Below are 22,849 nucleotides of genomic sequence, written 5' to 3' on the forward strand. Positions count from 1 at the left end.
TTTGTTAACTGTCTCCCAGGCTGATTCCACTCTAGCACACACAAACGTTACTCTGAAAACACCTTGAGGAGTAAAGGCCATGTCTTACATCACTCAGTCTGTCAACAAACATCAACTGGGGGCCTGCCGAGCGTGGCAGGAACTGTGCTGGGCACTGAGGTTTCAGAGAGAAAAGGTGTGGTCCTATCCTCTGGGAACATAGAATCATATAATATGTACTTTTTTTGGCATCTGGCTTCTTTCACTTCACATCTCTGTGAGATTCATCAATGTGTTAGGTGTCGCTATGATTTGTTCCTCTTTAAAACTGCTGTGGTATATTCCATTGCGTGGATATGACACAATTTACTTGTCTGTTCTATTGGTGGACATTTGGGCTGTTTCCACGTCTATAAATAAAAATCCTGCACACACTGATGGGCCTCTGCACTCATTCCTCTTGAGTTCATGCCGAGAAGTGGAACTGATGGCTTTTGCAATGGGTAGAATATTAGCTTTAGTAGATATTGCGAAACAGTTTTCCAAAGAGTTTATACCAACTTACACTCCTACCTGCAATGTATAAGGGTCTGCCAATATTTGGTATTACCAATCTTGAAAGTTTTAGTCCTTTGGGTGGGTATATAGTGGCATCTCATAAGTTTTATTTCCTTATTGGCTATTTAGATATCCACTTTGAGGATGTTCCTGTTCAAGACACTTGCTTATTTTGTCTGTCTTTTTCTCATTAACTTCTAAGAGTTCTTTGAACATTGTAGATACAAGACCTCTGTCATGTATGTTCCTGACAATCTCAGTCCGTGGCTTGCCTTTTACTGCACCTCCCCCCCAAAAAAACCCCAGATTTTAGGAAGAGAGAGAGAAACATCGATGGGAGAGAAACACTAGAGCGAGAAACATTGATCAGTTGCCTCCTGTATGCACCCCCAACCAGGGATCGAACATGCACCCTGGGGATGTCCTGACGGGGAATTAAACCTGCAACTTTTTGATGCACAGGACAATGCTCCAACTAACCAAGCCACCCGGCCAGGGCGCCTTTCACTCTTTTAATGTTACTTTCAATGAACAAAAGTTCAAGAGGTCAACTTATCTATCTTCTCATCTATGACTAGTGTCTTTTGTATCCTGTTTAAGAAATCTTTATTTAACATCAAGAAATCAGTGAACAGCCCAGCCGGCGTGGCTCAGTGGTTGAGCATCAACCAATGAACTAGGAGGTCATGATTCGATTCCGGTAAGGGCACATCTAGATCCGTGCAGGAGGCAGCCGATCAATGATTCTCTCATCCATCCTTGATGTTTCTCTCTCTCTCCCTCTCCCTTCCTACCTGAAATCAATAAAAACAAACAAACAAAAAGAAATCCAGTGAACATAGAAATAACAACAAAACCCACTCATATTAAAAGCACAAAGACGTGAAGGAGAAAGTTTGACGGCCAGTCAGAGAAGTTATGGCATCTGCTCACAACGGCGTGCCTGCCTGAGTGGGACACGAAAAGCCTGGGCTTTGTCCTGTAACATGATGTCGGTGAGGGGTCAGCCTCTGATCAGTTCAACAGGCATGTCTGGTGCCCGGTGTGGATGGGGTGCTATGCCAGATGCTGGGATAGATCTGTGGGGGAGAAAGGTCCTGGCTGATGGGTCAAGAGAAGGACCACCTCTTTTCATGTGTGTTACATTGGGTCCAGCTGCCCAAACCTGCAGACTGCCCCCGGTAAAGGCCCTGCTCCTGCTCCTCTGTGTCAGAGCCTGCAAAGAGAAGCGTTTGCACTGGTCCAGCTGGCTGAAAAGGGGATTCCCCACTCCCCTCCCGTTCCCACCCCCCCCACACCCTGAGTCACTGCTGACAGGAGGAGCTTCACAGAGCAGGCACGGGACTACAGCGGATCACTGTGCTAGTTTCACTATGCTGCTTCGCTTCCAAAATCCCCTATGACGCTGCTGGATGAAGTCTAGATCCAAAAACTTTCCCCATGTTTCCCCCAGTTACAGAACAATACCCAGGGAATCACAAGCTGCCTCTCAAAATGACTTCCCCAAAGAAAATAAGAGCTTTCAGGCTCCGGGTTATGAATATGGAGTTTGCAGTGACCAAGCCCCCACCACCTCTGCTGGGAGGTGGGGAGGTAGCAGGCTGCTAGCCCCTGTCACCTTGCCAGGAGGGCTCCAACCCACCGATGACACACGTTGTGTTCTGCCTCCTGCAGCAGAAAGCCAGCTCCAGTGCCCGCAGGGTGGCTCTCTCTCCATCCAGCTTCTCGGAGATGCAGGGCACACAGCCTGGGAGCTCAGAGATGTGGTGCACAAGTTCCCAGCATCACCGCTGACAGCACACCTCTCTAGGGAGGGCAGCGCCTACGGCCGGTGACAGACATTCATTTCTGATATGTTCACATTACTGGCCTTGGGGAAAACCACGAAGTGATCTCTAGCAGCACCCAGGTTCCCGGTCTGTTCCTGTTCCTCACCCCTCACCACCACCTTTGCCCATTGACCATCCTGTCATAAGAAGAACTCCAAACTCCAGGGTAGTAGGGTCAAAAGGGTCCTTGGAATCTACAAATGATGTGTCAAATGCTGGATGTTTGGGCATTTTCCTGGGAACGGGTCCATCTAGTATTTTAGAGTCCAGAACAGCGGTTCTCAAACTGTGGGTCGCGACCCCTTTGGGGGTCGAACGACCCTTTCACAGGGGTGACCTAAATACATCCTGTATATCAGATATTTACATTACGATTCATAACAGTAGCAACATTACAGTAATGAAGTAGCAACGAAAATAATTTTATGGCTGGGGGACACCACAACATGAGGAACTGTATTAAAGGGTCACGGCATTAGGAAGGTTGAGAACCACTGTTCTAGAAGGAGTGTGTGACTTCAAAAGGGCTAAGAGTCACTGGACTGTGCCCTCTTTAAATGTAGTGTATCAGTCTGACAAAGCCCATTTACACTATGAGTAATGCATCTTTAGCTAACTGCATTTCCAAAATAACACCTGGGGAAGAACGCTTCACTGGAAGTATATTCCTAACGGCAAATCTGAGGTCCTGCTAAAACCTGAGGGGAAGATGACCTTGGAGCCACAGGGCCCTCTTGCTATCTGCCCTTGAAGCCAGTCCCACTGGTGCAGAAGGCCAGCTTTTCTGTCCAGATGGTTATTCTGAGGCTCCTGGAGAGGAGACCAGGGTTGCTGATTAGGATGTGTCAAAAGAGACATAGGCATATCTCCGATGGAGCCCAGCCACTCGGGTTTGAGAAACCCTCAAGCCACTGAGGAGGCTAAAGACCTGAAGAAAGACGGGAGGTTCCCACCATGACTAGGGCCCAGGAGCCCTGTTTCTACTATCACTTCTCATCTCAAATTGGAAGAGCCTGCCTGGAGCACTGACTCCCTCCGGAGAGGGCTGAGCCCTCAGAAGACCCATGTCTGCTGCATCCTGTGCCCCTGCTCTCTGCTGGTGGCTGGTGACGAGATGCAGCTGTCCTTAGCAGGAGCCATCCGAGGGCTCCTCCTTCCCAACGCACGGCTCTTCCTCCCAGACTCTTTCTGAGCTTCCAGACCAAGCCAGGGCCCTGCCCCCGCTGCAAGCAGGAGGAAGTGATTCTGCAAGGCCTCCCAGGGACTCCCGGGGCTGGCTCAGGCATCAGACTGTTAAATAAGTGGGATTTTTTTTAACTTTTTTTTTTTTTAGTGTTTTCAGAAACTGTTGTTTAAAAAAGGGATATAACCATCCAAACCGTTTACGTAACCCTTGGGAAGTCTCAACAGACATGGTTCCCTACTTATAACTGTGGCCGGCACTTAAAAACATAGAAGTAGAGGGGTCGTCACAATCCGCGGCTGTCTCATTCAAGTTCAGTGCTTTAGTAATCGAGTTCAATATTTCACTCTAACTTAAGAAGTTTCTTTTTATGCACCTTCCCGCCTTTGCTGTTTTTCTTTTCCTTCGTTGTCCACTGCTGTGCACCATACACTTCTGACGTTTCTGGAAACATCAGAACTGAACTATTTTCCTGAAATAGAGACCAGAACATACCCAGAACTTGGTATTTAGGAGAATGACTATGCTGGAACTCATTTAAAAGCCTAGGAATATTCTCTTCTCATAGATATTCCATGCCTCCCAGGGTCAACACGGCTCACTTCTACCCCTCCACCCAGCTGCGGGGTCTGCTCTGTCTCTGAGTTTTTCTCTTTGGAGTGGGCACCAGACTACTTGGTCCAGCTCCCAGGGGTTTCAGCTCTCTGGACCGGGGCCAACCAGGTCCACATGGTCCCGAAACCAGAAGCTCTGGTTACAAGAGAAACACAAAGTTCCTGGGGGGCAGTCACAGTGTGGAGGTGATGCTCTGGGCTTCTTTCTAGAATCCCCTGGGGGTCTCCATCACTCAGTGCTGGCAATCCAGCAGGAACCCATCTCCTGTAGAAAAACATCCCCTTCCTGGCTGGTTTGGCTCAGTGGATAGAGCGTCAGCCTGCCGACTGAAGGGTCCCGGGTTTGATTCCAGTCAGGGGCACATGCCAGGGTTGTGGGCTCGATCCCCAGTAGGGGATGTGCAGGAGGCAGCTGATCAATGATTCTCTCTCATCATTGATGTTTCCATCTCTCCCTTCCTCTCCCTTCCTCTGTGAAATCAATAAAAACAAACGAACAAACAAACAAAAACACATCCCCTTCTTTATTAGAAAGGCTATTCTTCTTTGGGTTAAAAGAGGTGGTTTGGAGCACAGACTTTTCTGGTAAAAGAACAAGCTGATGAGAGCTAGGCCTCCACCAAATGCAGTTTGATACCACTTGAGGGGCAAGGATAGGCTCACAGCCCCTGAAGATGAGCCTGTGGGCCAGAGATAAGGGTCTATGGCAGATTTCCTGACACTACAAAGCCTCTAAGAATTCCTAACCACTGTCCAAGCCAAGGCCTCAGCCTGGAACTCCCTGTTTCCACTAGCACTGACCACCCTAATGGAGAAGGCAAAGGCACAGAGCCCTCCCACCCCAGGGTTTCCCCTAAGGGCCCAACAGCTTGGAGGGCTTGAAGGGACAATAGAGGGTGTGGCCACCACAGCCCTCGTCTCCTGCAGCTGAGGGACATCAGCCAAGAAGCATCTAAATGAGGGTGGAGAGGGCCAGAGGTTCTTCCTCTCGGGTCTCTCCACCCAATCTCAACCCCAAGCCCTGATGTCAGCCCTGCTCTGCCCGCCCAGGAAACCCTCGGCCACTTCCTACAGGCCCCTTCCCAGGGAAGGTCTTTAACTGGTGAGTGTGGGAAAGAGGAAGAGAAAAACTATTTCTATCCCTCCCAACTCCTTCCACTCCATAAATACCCAAATGAAAAATGATTACTCATCCAACCTGGAGAGCTCATTCCAGGTATCATAACGGCTCCGTACGCTCATGAAGAGAATGAGTGGTAAAGAATTGCAAAATCGCCCTGCCCGGTTTTGCTCAGAGGATAGATCGTCGGCCTGCGGACTGAAAGGTCCCAGGTTCGATTCCGGTCAAGGGCATGTACCTTGGTTGCGGGCACATCCCCAGTAGGAGGTGTGCAGGAGGCAGATTGATCGATGTTTCTCTCTCATCAATGTTTCTAACTCTCTATCCCTCTCCCTTCCTCTCTGTAAAAAAAATCAATAACATATATTTTAAAAAAAAAGAATTGCAAAATTCCAACTCATAAAAATGTGATTGAAAAAGGGACACCCCCCTCCCCCCTGCCCCGCAAGTTCCCATTGTTGATCAGAGCCAATTAATATGTGACTTTAAAAAACCTTTGGGGTCTTTCCAAATCATGGATGAAAACATACACAGGAAGACACGTTCCAGTTTTAAAACTCTGACTTGGCACCAAACTAGGTGATCCCCAACAACAGCCCTCTTCTGCCTGCCTTGCCCCGCCCGTATGAGGTCCCAGACAACTCAAGAAACATCTACTGACCTCTGGTTGTGTGCTTTCAACCATGCCAGGGGCTGGAGTTCTGCAACCTTTGGGTGCTTTGAGAGGAGCAGGAAAATGTTTCAGCCAACCTTCACTGTGTGTCTACACTGTGGTAGGTTTTGAGGTTTGAAGGAAAAAAAAGAAAAAAAAATACTCCAACCTGGGAAGTACTAATCTACAAATAGCACCTTAGGCTCAAGGAGCAATTAATTCTGCATGGTGGGATCAGGGAAGGTGACCCAGGGAGGTGACACTTGAGTTGGGCTTTGAAAACATAGTAGGATTTTAATGGGTACAGCTGGGGAGGAGCAGCATTCCAGGCAGAAACAACGGAGTGAGCAAAGGTCAGGGGTGGGGATGGGAGGTGGTATGGACAGCTGGTCGTGTGGGGTAAGGCATGTAGTCAGGCCAGTGGCGCCTGAGCATAGGGTCTGGGAGCAGGAAAAGAGAAAAGAAGAGGCTGACTGCGGTTTATGCCAGCCATGGACAAGTGCCCTTCAGAGGGCCTACTGCCCGGAGTGACAGCCTTCAGCCTCAGGGTCTGCCCTACCATTCAAGTCAAGGCCACATGCCTCCTGGGAAGCCCCTAGCCAATGGCAGGTTATGGCAGGGGTGCTGGGACCTGTCCACTTCTGCCCAAAGTGGGACTCCTCTCATGGGCACTCTTTATGCTGGACCTCCCCATCGGACTGGTTGAGATGTTCTCGAAGCTGCATCACAGTTGGGGGATCTTCCTACTCAGTTCTCCTTCGTTCCCCCTTTCCTTTCCCAGGAGTTACACCCCAGCTGCATTCTGAAGACTGCCCCCTCCATGCCTACTCCTGCTCCCTTCCCTTGACCTTTCACAGGCATTACTGCCCTATACATCCCCTGCATTTCAAATTCCCAGAGAACCCAAAATGACTGAGAAGGATCCAGTGTCTGACCTCTATCTTGTTGGCAGTGAGGAGCCATTAAACTTGAAAAGCCATGATCAGATCGAATTTATAAAAGCAACTCAGTGGCAGAGTGAGGAATGAGCCAGTGGGGAGCTAATGGGCTGGCGAAAAGGCCACTTAAAGGACAGCATTTATTGGTACAAGGTTTTGACAAGAGGCCACTGGCAGCATTTATAATTTACTAGGTATGCACTCTTGAAGTCAACAACCCCCATTTAAAAAATCTTATAGAAACACTAGCACAAATGCATAGAAGAATGAAGATGAGGATGCTTATAGTAGCCTCGTATGTATTAGCATGACATTAGAAAACACATGTTCTTCTGTAGGAGGGAAAATGAAATAATGGTACATCCACGCAGTGGAACACTATGCAGCCTTTTACTTTTTTATGTGTGTTTACAAAGTGGTAGTAATAGATTCTGGCTTTATTTTTATTCTGCTTGGTGCTTTTCTGTATTTTCCAACTGTTTAGATGATAAACATGGTTTATTTTTCTTATCAGAAAACAAAATTTTAATTTTAAAAGCTTTGTGTCTACTTGGGGGGAAAAAAAGTCTAAAATTCTTCATATTACCTTCCCAGAGGAAAAAAATAAAAAAAAGCTCCCAGGAGAGTTGGGAAGTCGGTCAATGGCCCTGTCTAGGGAAACAGGGAGTAGAATTGAGCTGGAGCAGAGCTGAACACAGGGTGGCAAAGACAGAAGTTCCAGAAGCCCAGAGTACTATCCTGGGAAGCAGGTAGGTGACCCAAGAGGGGGTATGGGTGCTGAGCGTGCTGGCCTTCGGGTGGCTCAGGCCAGGCAAGGTGGCGTAAATGAGAGATGATGTTGCCTCCTGTCCTGCAACTCAGGAGAGTAGTTGGGATGGAAACTCATGACCTACAGAAGATTCAAAACTCACCAACAGCACTCACCAATGAGCTAAAACACCAAATACAAACAGTGAAATCATTAAAAAAAAAAACACCTAGCAAAATATTGGGGAATATTTATCTGATCTGAAGAGATAAGCACTTCAAATACAAGAGCAACATATATATATATATATATATATATATATATATATATATATATATATTGCTTTCAGAGAGGAAGGGAGAAGGAGAGATAGAAACATCAATGATGAAAGAGAATAATTGATTGGCTGCCTCCTGCACGGTCCAACTGGGGATCGAGCCCGCAACCTGGACATGTGCCCTGACCGGGAATTGAACTGTGACCTCCTGGTTCCTAGGTCCACACTCAACTTTTGAGCCACGCCAGCCGGGTTCAATTAGTGTTTTTAAAGCCTGGAAACTTTTAACAACTTTAAAATAAATACCTTTCTTTTAAAAACAAAACTATAAAATAAAACTCATAAACAAAATCAAAAGGCAAGCAAAAATAGAATATTCACAACATTTACAGAGATGAAATAATCTTTAATACGTGAAAAACATAGATCAGTAATTTTTTTAAAAAGTTCCAGGAAAAAAACACACAACAGTTAGAGCATTTATTTTGGATTGGTTAGAATTTGGTTTGGTTACATAAAAGAGAAAACAACAGGGCTTAAACAAGATGGAAGTTTATTTCTCTCACATTAAGAAGAAAAAAGTCCCAGAGGTTGTCAGTCCAGGGCTGATATGGTGGCTCTAAGAGTCATTAGGGACTTAGGCTTCTTCCAGCTCATTTTGCCCCATCCCTAGGGTTCAGCTCTCATGGTCCATATTGGTTGCTAGAGCTGTAGTCATCGTGCCCTCATTTAAGGACATAGGATGGAGAAAGGGAGGGTTGGTAGAAGGGCATATCTCTCTCCTTTCAAGGGGTCTCCTGGGAGTCCCACACAATATTTTTACTTCCATCTCATTGGTCAGAATTCAGTTACATGGCCATACCTAGCTGCAAGGGAGCCTGGGAAACATTGTCTTTGAGTTAAATAATAAAGGGCTCAGCTACAAATTGGACTTGTTAATTAGAAAGACAGAGGAATGGATATTAGAAAGCAACTAGCAGTTTCTAACATACATGTGCATAGAGTTATCATGATAAATACAAATGTAAAATGTTTTTAAAAGAGTCAACCTTGCCCAGCTGGTGTGGCTCAGTGGTTGAGTGTCAACCTATGAACCAGGAGGTCACAGTTCAATTACCGGTGCGGGGGGGCATGCCCAGGTTGCAGGCTTGATCCCCAGTGTGGGGTGTGCAGGAGGGAGCCAATCAATGTTTCTCTCTCATCATTGATGTTTCTATCTCTCTTCCTTTCTGAAATCAATTTAAAAAAATATTTTTAAAAGGGTCAACTTTACCAATAATCAAATAAATGTAGAGCAGCCCTCTTATGGTCTCTTTCAGCTAAGGTCGAAGGGCTGGCCAGAGATGCCATCAAGAGGACAGTCAAATGCTTACTGTCTTAGTACAGTCCCAGGGCAAAGGCCCTTCCACCTGCTGCATGGCTCCTGGCCCTTCTCTCCAGAGTCTCCCTCCAACCCCAAGTGACATCAGATTCTGTAAATGCTGGGAAGTGGAGAAAATTCCTAGGGATTCTCTAGCTAAACTATGGCTACAATTAAATTTTAGGTGTTTTTGAAAGTTCCTTAAAAAGTAATATCCTCATGCAAACTGAATCAGCAGTTTCAGAACTAAAAAGAACCTCTTCCCTGTGCTTGGGGTGTCACAAACTAAGCATGAAAACCGGCCATTAGAATACAGATAAGTGTCGGGGATAATTAGGCAGCTCCTTTGGCGAATTCAGAGCTTTACTTCAGGCTCCAGAGGACTGTAATCAATGCCGCCATCCCTCAGAATGCACAGAAGACATGGCAAGCGTGGACCCTGAAGGGTTCTTAAGCTCTTGGGCCCATTAAAAAATTTGTTTAAATCTTAAATTACAATTTACATTCAATATTATTTTGTATTAATTTCAGGTATACAGTAGAGTGGTTAGAAAATCATAAACTTTAGAAAGTGATTTCCCTAATATTTCAAATATCCACCTGCTACCATGCCGTTACATTATTATTAACTATAGTAGAGGCCCGGTGCACAGAATTCGGGCACTGGGGGTGTCCCTCAGCCTGGCCTGCACCCTCTCCCAGTCCGGGACCCCTCGAGGGTGTCCACCTGCTGGCTTAGGACCGCTCCCCACAGTCCGGGACCCCTCACTCCTTACCACCTGCCTGCTTGCTGCTCCTTACTGCTGAGTTCACTGCTCCCTAGTGCTGCCACAGAGGCGGGAGAGGCTCCTGCCACCGCCGCTGTGCTCGCTAGCTGTGAGCCCGGCTTCTGGCTGAGTGGCGCTCCTGCTGTGGGAGTGCACTGACCACCAGGGGTAGCTCCTTCGTTGAGTGTCTGCCCCCTGGTGGTCAGCGCGCATCATAGTGACCGGTCATTCTGGTGGTTCCACCGTAATGGCCGCTTAGACTTTTATTATATAGATTCCCTATGCTGTACTTTATATCCCAATGAATATTTTATAACTACCAATTTGTACTTTTTTTTCAAATCCTCACCTGAGGGTATGTTTACTGATTTGAGAGAGAGGAAGTAAGAGAGAGGGGGTGGGGGAGAGAGAAGCAGCGATGCAAGAAACACCGATCAGTTCCCTTACGTGCCCCCACCAGTGATCAAACCCGCAACCTAGGTGTGTGCCTTGACTGGGAATCAAAACTGCAAACCTTTTGGTGTACAGCAAGCATGTCAAACTCGTGGGCCACAGGCCGCATGCAGCCCACAGCGAATATTTTTGCGGCCCAGCCAATATAACGGTATGTAAGAAACGTTTTAATAAAAATGTCCTAACTTAATTTTTACAATATCCTGTTATACATAATTATTAATAATGAACTACAACGTTCGCTAATGACTGATTATTATAATCATGTTGCATTCATTTCCCTTATGCCCCTTACGTGCGCAGGTGCACCATTTCTCTCTACTAATACTAGCAGCGAGTATTTTAGCAGCCGATTGCCACGTCATTAGTCTTGGACTGACTTGTTTGGTGTGCGCAACAGGAAATATTTCACTTTTGGAGAACAAGAAAAATAGGTTTATTTGCTTTACGCTTAGTAATTTGTGCAGTTATTCAGTGTTTGGTAAGTTAATGTTCAAGAAAAAATATTAATTTTTATTAAGATGTTCTATTATTTTATGTTAATGATGACTCGTTTATTTCAGCCCTTTGTATTCAGCATGTCTCTATCAAAATAAACATACATTTCTATGAAAATTGAAGCTTTTGTTTTTTGCAGCCCACATAAACTTAAGCCTTGTTTATTTGGCCTGTGTTAGTCTTTGAGTTTGACATGCTTGGTGTCCTCAAACAGGGGTCCTCAAACTTTTTAAACAGGGGGCCAGTTCACTGTCCCTCAGGCTGTTGGAGGGCCAGACTATAGTTTTAAAAAAAACTATGAACAAATTCCTATGCACACTGCACATATCTTATTTTGAAGTAAAAAAAACCAAAATGGGAACAAATACAATATTTGTATTTGCATGTGGCCCGCGGACCGTAGTTTGAGGACCCCTGGTGTACAGGATGATGCTCCAGCCAACTGAGCCACCTGGCCAGGACCCAATTTGTACTTCTTAGTCCCTTCACCTTTTTCAGCAAGTCCCCCAGCCTCCCCTCCCCTCTGGCTACCATCAGTCTATTCTCTGTGTCTATGAGTCTATTTCAATTTTGTTTGTTTATTTATTCTGTTCTATAGATTCCACATATAAGTGAAGTCATATGGTATTTGTCTTTCTCTGACTGGCTTATTTCACTTAGTTTAACAACCTCTAGGTCCATCCATGCTGTCGCAAATGGTAAGGTTTCATTCATTTTTATGGCTTAGGTCTATACTAGTATCTTTAATAGCTTCTATTCCTTTTCTCCATCTCAGACTGTCACCAGTCACTTCTCACGACTTACTTGAAAGCCTGCCGTTAGCATCCACTTCTAATTTTTGCTCCACTTAATGGTTGTGGATTAGGGAACAAAATACAAGAGCAAGTGGATATTTAGTGGAGTCCGGGGGAAAGGGTCTTGAGTATGTGGGAAGCAATGTGATAGAATGACTTGACATACACTTGGATTTGAGTCCTAGTTCTACCAGTCACTAGCTGTGTGCTCTTGGACAAGTGAGTAAACTCTCTGAGCCTCATGTTCCTTGTCTTACAATGGGGATACCATAGTGCTTACCTCATATGGTTTATCATACTGATAGGGTCTTGTAGGAAATGGGTGGCATAGTCAGACTGGACAGATTTAAGGAACCCAACATGGTAGGGCTAGGCATAGTGGGGAGCTGTTACTACCTCTAGCTGAAGATGCGAAGGATGGAAAGAGGCACCCAGTGGAACCCAGAGTTGGCATCTGCTGGAATGGGTGTCTAGAAGGATCTGTAGGCTCCAGGAGAGGATGCACTTAGCTTGAAGTGACCTGATAGGGATCCAGGGAAATAAATGTCTGTGTCCACTGATTTCCTGGCAGTCCTCCCCACTGGCCAAACTGAGGCAGAAGCCAGCAGCCAGGTAGCTAGCCCTGCAGTGCACCATAGGGCAGCCTTCCAGGGTACTGGGCAGGTGGGGAGGGTGGACAGCAGACCTAGAGGGGTAAATGGGAAAGCTTTGGGGAAGATTAAACAAAACAGAGAATGTGATGCGCTTAGCACAGTGCCTTCAACATAGTAAGGCAAGGCAAGTCCTCAACAACTGTTAATTAATTCTGGACTTTGGTCTTCTCTCTCCCTCTGTCGCGCTCTCTTTCTGGATGACTCTTACTTACTGCTTACTTCCTGGTTTTAACAGGTCACGAATGGTCGGTCGAGGTGACTCCCAAGTAATCAACTATTGTTATCTATATTGGAGGGTTTTGAGGGAGTAATGAGTGTGTAAAGAACATAACAAATAACCAAGGGCTCTGGGGTTGGGGATGAGAGAGGGAAACAAAAGAAGGGGAGCAGCGAAGCGGAAAGAATGAGAGGAAGCCGTACGTTCCCTATCAGGCTGGAACGAACACAGGATTGTCACTTTATGATCCATTTATGCATGTCCAGGGGTGTGATCACAGTGTCTTTGCGATTCAGTCTTGTGAGACTTGCAAAGACGGTATGCAAAACCCTATCGTTATTCCTAGATGAATAGGCTTTATCTCAGTGCTGTTCCCTCCAAACTCACGTAGTCAAATGTGCTCACACGGATGTTCAAATACCTCCATGTTCCCGCCTGGGTGCCTGTCAGGGAAATGGCTGCGTGGAGTGAGTTGGTCCTCCATGGGTGGTTCCCGGTGGGAAGGGAGGCCCGGAGAGTGCTCTGAGCTCATGGCCTCAGTGTCCTTTCCCCAAGTCTTTGGCTGCTGCTGACTTGACCCCTTAGGAACCAGTCTTAACTCCACAAGCTATTCTGAGTGTCTGGTACAGGCTCCAGAGCCAAGCATTCTTGGCTTCCTGTTCCGCCTCTAGCATCCTTCTCACATCTGCGCACCCTTCCTCCAGACCTCTGCACAGGCCCCTCTCTCTCTCTGCCTGGAACACACGCTCTCTCTTCTTTGTCTGGCAAATCTGACCACATTTTCCAAGATCCTTCAGGTGGCATCTCCTTCAGAGAGCCTGCCTGGACAGTGTCTCCTCCCCTCAGTGCTCACAGGGCCTGGGAAGCCCTCCGCCTGCTCCCATTAACCCTCTTTGTTCCCTCACCCACAGCACTTACCACCCTGTCTTGGTGTCCTGGCCTAACTCTGTCAGCAGATTAAACATCTCTTGAGAAGAGACCTCGACATATTCATCCTGGTCCCACCACCATCCAGCAGAGTCTCCTGGCACTCAATGAAGACTCACTGAGTGAATGTGTGGGGCGTAATTCAGAAAATAAGAAAACAAGCATCACAAATCCAAAAGCATCTAGTTAACCATGCTATATGTTCTAGAACATTCTTCCTTACCTCCTGTCACCCTGGCTCTCCTGCCACAACTGCAGGATAGGTAACCTTATGGCCATTCACCTGCCCTTTCCTCAATCTTCTTTTTCAAATATCCTCTTACATGCCACCTCCTTAGAGGCCGTCCCTGACCACCAACCCAAAGGGGTCACTTAGTCACTTTGCTTACATTTCAGTGTGTTTTTTTTTGTTTTGTTTTTTATATTTTATTGATTTTTTACAGAGAGGAATGGAGAGAGACAGAGAGTTAGAAACATCGATCAGCTGCCTCCGGCACATCTCCCACTAGGGATGTGCCCGCAACCCAGGCACATGCCCTTGACCGGAATCGAACCCGGGACCCTTCAGTCCGCAGGCCGACGCTCTATCCACTGAGCCAAACCGGTTTCGGCTTCAGTGTGTTTTAATTTGCTACACAGTACTCTTTTCTGGCATTAACATTTGATTTATGTGTTTGTTTGATTATTTTCTATCTGTCAGCTCCATTTGAGCAGGGACCTTGTCTTTTCATGGTTGTATGCCAGGCAAATTGTTCATTCAATATTTGTTAGACAAATGTGTGCTATTATTGCTGCATTCTGACTCAACCTGATGTATGTCTCCTGTCTTTGCTGTTGGATTAGGTGCTCAGAAAAACTCAGAAGGCTCTCCCCCGTGGCATTGGAGGGCGGGAGGGGACCTCAGTTCCCTTCCTAGGACAAGGTGGATTCTGCTGCTTGCTACAGCTTCCTGTGGCCAGATGCTGAGGAATCTCACCCATGTGTCTGCAGGCCCCAGGGCTGGAAGTGCTCCTCCAGCTTGCTGTGACAGCCCTTCCAGCTGCCCAGGGCCCATCTGACAGAGGAATGTGCCCAGGGCTCCTAGCTGGCATGGCACCCAGCAGGAAGCAGGCAAAGCGGTCAGCACAGAGGACAGGTGTCTTTCTTTTTCCATACTGCCACCCTGAGAGTTCACGTAGCTGCCTGGCTGGGTGCCGAAAGTGGCCCTGCCTCATGGGCGGGGCATCGTGGCTCCTGGCTCTGCTGCAGAACAGGACTAGCCTTGAGAAGCCTTGACCTGACTCCTGCCCCTCCCGCTCCTGCAGAAATTGCTCTGCTAGCTCAGTGGAGGGCCAGGCCTGGAGTCTCTCACCTGCCCCTGGCCTTTCCTTGAAGTCCTCTGGTTTACTGGAAATCATAAACCGAGACAGCCTTTATCACACCCTGAATATTGCACTCTTAATATTTAACGCCAAAGCCTGAAACGACCTGATACTGGCCTCCTGGTTTCTCTCAGTGACTGATATTTGCACCTCGTAATTGAGGTCAAATTTGCTTCTCTTAAGTCACATGATTTGTCTCAAGGCAGGAAGGTGTCGCGGCCACTTGTTGCAAAGGGAACAGGAGGTGAACACAGAAATGCTGCAAATCAGCTTTGGCAGCAACAGCTGTGTCCCCAGGCAGCCAGCCCTGGGAGCACACCACTGGGCTGGCAGCTGGTAAAGGACCCACGTAGCATCTAAACCCCAACATTTTACTCAGAGCAAGCTTAGGACACCTTCTTCCCTCTAAGACACCTGCTGCTGGAGCCACTTTGAATCCTTTCTGGAATAGGGTGGGACCTAAATAAATTAATTAACAAACTAATTCAGCATGTTGAATGGGCCACTCACAAGATTCTGGTAACCTAAGGATTTCCAAATCACAGGACAGGTCCCACCCTATCTAGACACCTAATCTTGCTCCAGCCTTTGCTTAACCTCAGGTATTTATCTCCTGGTTGTCATGGAGCCTGCTCAGAATAACAGCAACACAGCCAGACTGGCCCCTCTGCCAGCCTGGAATTCTTCTGAGAGCAGCGGAGCTCCCTGGTGGCCACTGGTGGCCCTGCCCGCTGGACACAGTCCGGTACCACCTCACATCTGAGGTCTCTTTCACATGGTCTCTCAAGGCACACAGTAGGGGTTCAATCAATGCCTGCTGAATGAAGTTACCACCAAAGGGTATATTAGTTTTCTGGCTTCGAGGACCCTGGATAACCCCCTAGTGGCTGCAGTGGCTGCAGTGGCTAGAGCAGATCCACCCCTACCTCTCACCCCAGGGACTGAAGGCCAGACCTAACATGGTCACTCAGCCCCTCCAGGGACTCAGGTGGCCCACAGACCACTTCCTCTGCTCCCAGAGCCAGGTGGATGCAGACCTGTGAAGAAGGAGCCAGCTGTGGTCAGGCAACTCAGCAGCACAGCAGGCGGGGCTGATGTCTGGCTATACTTGCACTGGATGCCAGACACCACAGTCAGCACAGCAGAAGGCCCTGCCACCCACACTCCAGAGGACATCACCCTCACTGTCCTCGTGTCCACCCCAGGACTCTGAAACTAGGCCCCTGACTATTCTGGAGGATGGACGGCTGGCCTCAAGGGGACACTGCCAGAAGGCCAAGGAAGAAGCCACTGTCCCTGCAGACCCTGACATGGCTACCACAGGAAGGCCCACAGTGCTCTCTGGAAAGCTGCTGAAGTAGGACAGGAACTATACTGGCTTCATTTGCTATTATCTGGGAACTCCTCCGTGTGGAAATGTTTGTTTAAAATCCCCCCTCTTGTCAGTGTATTAGGGATAGGAATAGGAATAGCCTTTACAGATTTACAGTATAAATTCATGAGAAGGTCCTTATTTTTTTAAATACATTTTTATTGATTTCAGAAAGGAAGGAAGGAGGGAGGGAGAGAGAGAATAGAAAAGTCAAAGATGAGAGAGAATCATTGATCACCTGCCTCCTGCATGTCCCCTACTGGGGATCAAGCCCGCAACCTGGGCATGTGCCCTGACCGGGAATCCAACCGTGGTTCATAGGTCAACACTCAACCACTGAGCCACACCGGCCAAGAAACCTTATTTTGAATATGCTTATAACTGAGTCAGGATAAAGGAGGGAAATTGTATTGATAGTTTGATACCAAAATTTCATAGTACCACCTAGGAAAGCGATTTCTTTAACAACTTACAGTTTATGTTGTTAAAGAGTTTTATCTGAGATGTACTAGTATTGCTTTATTTTTCAATTAAAAGTGGTTTTCTCCTAAAAAATACAAACAAATAAGAAAGTAGGACAGATTTTCCCCTCTGTGACACAGCTCAGTTCAGCAAGGGAGCTGGGGGGTGGAGCAGACTACCTGCTCCCTCAAGGCCACCAGGTCAACCACTGCCCTGCGGAGGGAGGCAGCACAGGGTGAGTGTGGCTCTGGACTTGGACCTGTGAAGGCCAGGTCGGCCGCGGGAAAGCCATGCAGCTTGGGCATCATTTAACCTCTCCGTCTCTTCATTGGGTTGTTATGTGAATTAAAGAAGATAATACATGCAAAACTCATAGTATAGTAAACCCTCCTACATTTTAGCCATATAACAAGTTTTTTCTTTCAAGAACACTGAGTAAAGAAAAGAAGCCGGGAAAGAAATAGCATGGCATCACACAACAGCAGCTTAATCATCCACCCTGAGCAACAGACATGACTGCAAACGGCAATAAAGCAGAGAGGCCTGAGAACTGTGGCTCAGTCATTTGGGCTCCTGCGTCATGCAGATGCACGTGAGAGCTGCTTCCACCCACACACTGGTGGAGCCCACTGATATGCTTAATAACCACGGCCAGGATGATGAAAATAGCTCCCACGGGCCAGGCACATGCCAAGCAGCTCACACGGGGCATTTTATTTATTTCATACTGTAAATCTGAGAGGCAGGTATTTTTGTTCCCTCTTTACAGATATAGGAACTGAGAGTTGAAGAGGCTGAATAATTTCTCAAGCACACGCCCACCCATGTACCCACACACAAAGAGGCAGCCCAGCCTACCTGACGGTGGATCTCGCTGTGCCGTGCTGCCTGCAGCAACATTCTAAGCGCAGTCCATTTCCTGGGAAAACCCACGGGATAGTCCTTAAATCTAACTTGCCAGGAGCAGGGGCACCACTGTGTATCTAAGACCAGTGGCCACAATCCTCAGGTGACAGGGTGACCAGGGCAGCTCGAAGGGGCATCTGTTGTCCCTGCCCCATAGGGCAAAAGTCAGGTCACTTTATCCAAAAAATCTGGGCCACCAGAGTGAGGGCCCGGCTTTACGCTAGGATATAGAGTTTTAGAGTGCCCCCCCTGCCGCCACCTGCAAGCCTGTCCCAACCATCCCCCCCCCCCCCCCCACACACACACTCCATGTATGGTCTTTGTGAGGGCCCGTGGTGGGGGTGAGAGGGAAGGGTGGGTGCAGGATCTGACTAGCACCAAGCAAAGGTGGGGCATACTAGAAGCACACCACCCCCAACCTCTCTCCCTCTCACAAACCGAAGAGCCCCCACAGGTGCCCCTCCCCAGGGGCCTCTTACTGCCTAGGATTAAGGGTCCTGTGTGCTGAGGAAGCCCTGACCACAAGCCCTACAAAAGTCAAAAGCAGCTGCCAAAGGGTTCAACTCAGCTAGAACTGTCTGTAGATGTTAACATTTTTTTCCTGGAGACCAATATGAATTCCAGGGAGAAAACCCTGGCCTAGGACCCCCTTGAGCCAAGGCTTCCACTTCCAGCTTTTCCTCTAAGTCTGTACATGACCTTAAGCAAGTCACTTAACCTCCCTGGTCTCGGCTTTCCTTCCCGTTCACGGGGAATAATTACACGAGGTTTTACTCTGAGCCAGGCCCTGCGCTGGTGCATCCGCACGTTTGCCCTCAGAATGGCCTTTGAGGTAAGTACTGTTTCCATTCCATTTGCAGATGAGGAAGCTGGAAGAACAGGGAAGTCAGGGGAACATGCCCCCGTCGCCCAGGTAGTAAAGGTGGACCGGCTTTTGTTTTCCCAAGCTCTTAACCACTGTAACAGAGTTACTTTATAAACATCAAGGACAGATGTAAAGGTGTTTTGAGAGCAAGCAAAAAGGGGGGGGGGGGCTGCATAATATAAATATAAAACACAACCCCCTGGACATGATTTAAAGAATATTCCTAATCCCCTTAAGAACATTCTGTAGAATCTGTCCACAGAACCAGAGACCTCTAAGATGAGAAAGCCCTGCAATAAGTCTTTTTTTTCTTTCTTCCCCCTCCTTTTGGGCAGGAATGCCATGGCTAGCCAAATTCCACAGGTGAGACCAGAAAGGTCAAGCTTAGGCCTTCAACTGGCAGGTGACGAGGGAGACAAAAATGGTCAAGGTGGGGCCCTTCCAACCAAAATTTAAACATCCTATATAATAAAAGCCTAGGTGGTGCCAGGCGACGTCATCACAAGATGGCCACCCTTACGTCATCACAAGATGACCACCACAAGATGGCTGCCACAAGATGGCCGGTGGGGGAGGGCAATTGTGGGCGATCAGACAGGCAGGGGAGGGCAGTTGGGGGTGAGATCAGGCCAGCAGGGGAGGGCAGTTGGGGGTGAGATCAGGCCGGCAGGGGAGGGCAGTTGGGGGTGAGATCAGGCCGGCAGGGGAGGGCAGTTGGGGGTGAGATCAGGCCGGCAGGGGAGCAGTTAGGGGCAATCAGGCAGGCAGGCAGGCAAGTGGTTAGGAGCCAGCAGTCCTGGATTGTGAGAGGGATGTGTGGGATTGGGCCTAAACTGGCAGTCGGACATCCCCAAGGGGTCCCAGATTGGAGAGGGTGCAGGCCAGGCTGAGGGATACCCCCTTCCTCCCCCTGCCCCACTGATGTGCATGAATTTTGTGCACAGGGCCTCTAATTTTAATATAATATCCAAGTATATCTTTTCTAATCTTAAACACAACTGTATTTCACTTCTAAGCTGGTCAACATTCAGTTCTAAATGTAGCTGGTCCCCCTCTCCTCCCCACAAAGCTCTGCATGGGGGCTCCTGCTCAAAGACAGCAGAACTACTGGTGACTAACAGCACCAGAAAAGAGGCTAAGTATCGAAGGACACTGGGCAGATCAAAAGGTTCTCTGGGAAGGCTGCAGATTTAGAGGCCAAGCAGCCAGGAGCACGCCTCAAACATACCTTAGGGCCGGGCGAGAACACAATCCTATCTTCCTACAGTGGCCTGCAAGGCTGGTGGCCAGTGCCTCCTCCCTCTGTGGTCTCTGCTCCTCCCACTCTCCTCCTGCCTGCTTCTCTGATGCACTGGTCTCCTTGTTGATCCCCACACAACCCCATCCCAGGGCCATGAACTTGCTGTTCCCTCTGCCTGGAACAGACATTCGTAGGGCTTGCTCCCTGGCTTTACCAGGTTCTGTTCAAACACCCCTCCCTAGAAAAGTCTTCCTGGACTGCCCTGTCCCTGTGCCCTCTCCCTGCTTCGCTCTTCCTCAGAGCACCCACTGCTCCCTGACACTGTGTTAAGCACTGTCTGCCTCCCAGAGGGGACCGTAAGCTCCATGAAGGCAGGGGCTTGGGTTTTGTTTGTTGCTGTAAGCCCGTAGGTGCTTAACTATTTGCTGAATGTTCCATGAAGGAATGAATGGAAAAGTTCAGCACACACGAGGCGCTCACATTCTCCTGCCTGAGCTGGAATATCAGGGCAGTAACAAGAGTCAGCTTGTGCGGTGGCTGCAGCTGCGCTGTCACCCTGCCCGGGATTGCGATCAGCCCTGCGGCTTCCACTTCGGAGGGAAGGCTTGTCTGGGGACCTGTAGCTCCAAAACTCCCCGACAGCCTCTGCAGCATGTGGGACTTGTCTGGACTGTTGCTGTGCAGACATGGAGGTCTGGCTGGGTTCTTGCCCTGCTTTCTCCGGGCCTCAGAGGGACTGGGAAGTGACCTACCCAAAGTCTCCCCTCTCCCCCTACCCGGTTAGCGCAGGGAGTGACGCTGACAAACACATGCAGTCGTGTGTAGACTCTCAGGGTCACAAAAGGTCAGAGCTGGGTGAAGCCTCGGTGATCCCAAGACCTGCCTGTGCTCTGCAGATAACACAGGCTGAGCGTGTGTGTGGACTCTGGGGTCTGGCGGATCCAACCTCCACCAGCTGTGTGGCCTTTGAGAATTATTTGAGAAGACAATATAAAAGCACTGCTTTTCTCAGGTGTGAAATGGAGATAAAAGTCCCTACTTTAAACAGGAAGCTTGTCCTCCTGTTCAAAAGTCTTTATTTCCATTCTTGATCTTTCAGTCAAATTATTTTGGCTTGAGAAGTCAAATCCTACCACCACCAAAATCGGGTCAACCCAACCTACTCAGTGTGATCCCTCTGGACTCCTCCTCCTGATGCTCCTGCTCCCCGACCCCTCCCCCCTCCCCCCCCAAGCTGTGTGCCTGGAACCACCACCGCCTTCTTTTCTCCCATCTGAGTTACTAAAGCCCCAGGAGCAGGCCCCACAGCCTTTCCTGATCTGGGCTTTTCTAGGAACTCACAACTGGTACTCTGCCATGCACATGCGGCATGTTAACAGGAAGAAACCACTTTTTTCGTTTTTTTGATTTAGATTTCTTTTTTAAATTGTATTTATTTATTTATTTTTAATATATTTTTAATTGATCTCAAGGGAGAGAGGGAGAGAGAGAAACATCAATGATGAGGGAGAATCATTGATTGGCTGCCTCCTGCATGTCCCCTACTGGGGATCGAGCCTGAAACCTGGGCATGTGCCCTTGACTGGACTCGAACCCGGGACCCTTCAGTCCACAGGCCGACACTCTATCCACTGAGCCACACCAGCCAGGGCTAATTTTATTTTTTAAATAGTTTGCATTCAATATTGTTTTCTGTTGGTTCTGGGAGTACAGCATAGTGTCAGACAATCATACGCCTTGCAAAGTGTTTCCCCGGTTTCCAGGACCCACCTAGAAACCAAGTTCTGATTCTCCCACCAGAACATGTGACCCTTGAGGGCAACAGCCTCTTCTCAGAGGGCGACTCCACTCATCAGGCACTAAATAATACTCAGGAATCCCTGCTGACTGAAGTTAATATGCCCCCAAATATTCCCTCCATTTCCCGAGGAAAGAAAATGAAAGAGAAATAAATTAAATTGGAGGCAAATTCAAGTCATTCCTATTTCTGCGTGCTTGGTCTGTGTTGAAAAAAAAAAATCATCTTTATCTCCAACCCAGACTTGACAAGTAGAGCCACGCCCTAAAAAACGAGGCATAGAATAAATCATAAAGACTAGCCTCGGGTAAAGACTTCAGGAAGGAACACACAGTTAAACTGAAAACTGTTAACTGGTGTTTAAGAAGAAAACACAACAAACAGCCCGGAAATGTTTTCAGGAGTTTGCCCATCAAAGTCCCTCGGGGCCCGATTTGTCCTTCCACACCTGCTTTTACTAAAAACCAACAGCCCAATACCAGAGCTTTGTGAGTCAGAAGCTGAGCGAAACCGGACACAGGGGTACTGAACTGTGAGGCACAGCACCAGAGAGCAAGCGGTAACCATGCCAGGACCGGCTGGGCCCTGTGGCCACGAGGGTGGGCCATGGGGAAGCTGAACCAACAGCAGATGGGCGTCCCACATGACCCCCTTTGGCGGGCGAACGACCCTTTCACAGGGGTCGCCTAAGACCATCGGAAAACACATATATAATTACATATTGTTTTTGTGGTTAATCACTATGCTTTAATTATGTTCAATTTGTAACAATGAAATTGGGGGTCACCACAACATGAGGAACTGTATTACAGGGTCTCGGCATTAGGAAGGCTGAGAACCACTGGACTAGAGGGAACTGTTCTGGGTGGGCCCCGCCCCTCTGGGTGACAAAGGGGCGGGACACCACACTCACAGTGCAGAGGATGACTCCTGGCCCCGCATCCCCTCTGCAAGATCCTGGTAATATTTCTGGTTCCGTTGTTATTGTTGTTTTGTAAACAAACTGAAAATCGACAAACTACCTCAAAATCCAACATGTGTGGTTTACACCAACCCCTACGTTAAAAATAAATAAGTAACACGGGACAGAAAAGAGGAAAACTCTGGTCAAGCTCCAAACTCACCCATGGCTGGTGGCTGGCATTCCTGTCTCCAGGAGAAGGGAGTCCATTTTCTCGGTTCCCTGCTGTCCAGCCCCAGGTCTGCCTGCAATGCAGGGAAGTCCAGGGCGTGCTGCCATCTGCAGGCAAAACAAGAAAAAGCACAAGTTATGGCTCA

At 48.1% G+C, this 22,849-nt stretch overlaps 1 protein-coding gene across 5 annotated transcripts in view; it reads right to left on the minus strand.

Moving 5' to 3' along the window:
* RAD50 (RAD50 double strand break repair protein) overlaps positions 1 to 22,849 on the minus strand; it is a 197,960-nt gene that overhangs the window by 164,022 nt on the left and 11,089 nt on the right. For 3 of the 5 annotated variants that reach the window (XM_036313980.1, XM_036313981.1, XM_036313979.1), the window contains exons 2-3: positions 22,696 to 22,811; positions 17,621 to 17,681 (exon numbers count right to left, since the gene is read on the minus strand). In XM_036313980.1, the coding sequence (XP_036169873.1) occupies positions 17,621 to 17,681; positions 22,696 to 22,811 (177 nt within the window). Of the gene's footprint in view, positions 1 to 2,179; positions 2,270 to 17,620; positions 17,682 to 22,695; positions 22,812 to 22,849 lie in introns of those variants that run through there. The other 2 variants (XM_036313982.1, XM_036313984.1) reach the window with 2 other exon arrangements.

Source organism: Myotis myotis, unplaced genomic scaffold (genome assembly GCF_014108235.1).
Source record: "Myotis myotis isolate mMyoMyo1 unplaced genomic scaffold, mMyoMyo1.p scaffold_m19_p_6, whole genome shotgun sequence".
Lineage (NCBI taxonomy): Eukaryota > Metazoa > Chordata > Mammalia > Chiroptera > Vespertilionidae > Myotis > Myotis myotis.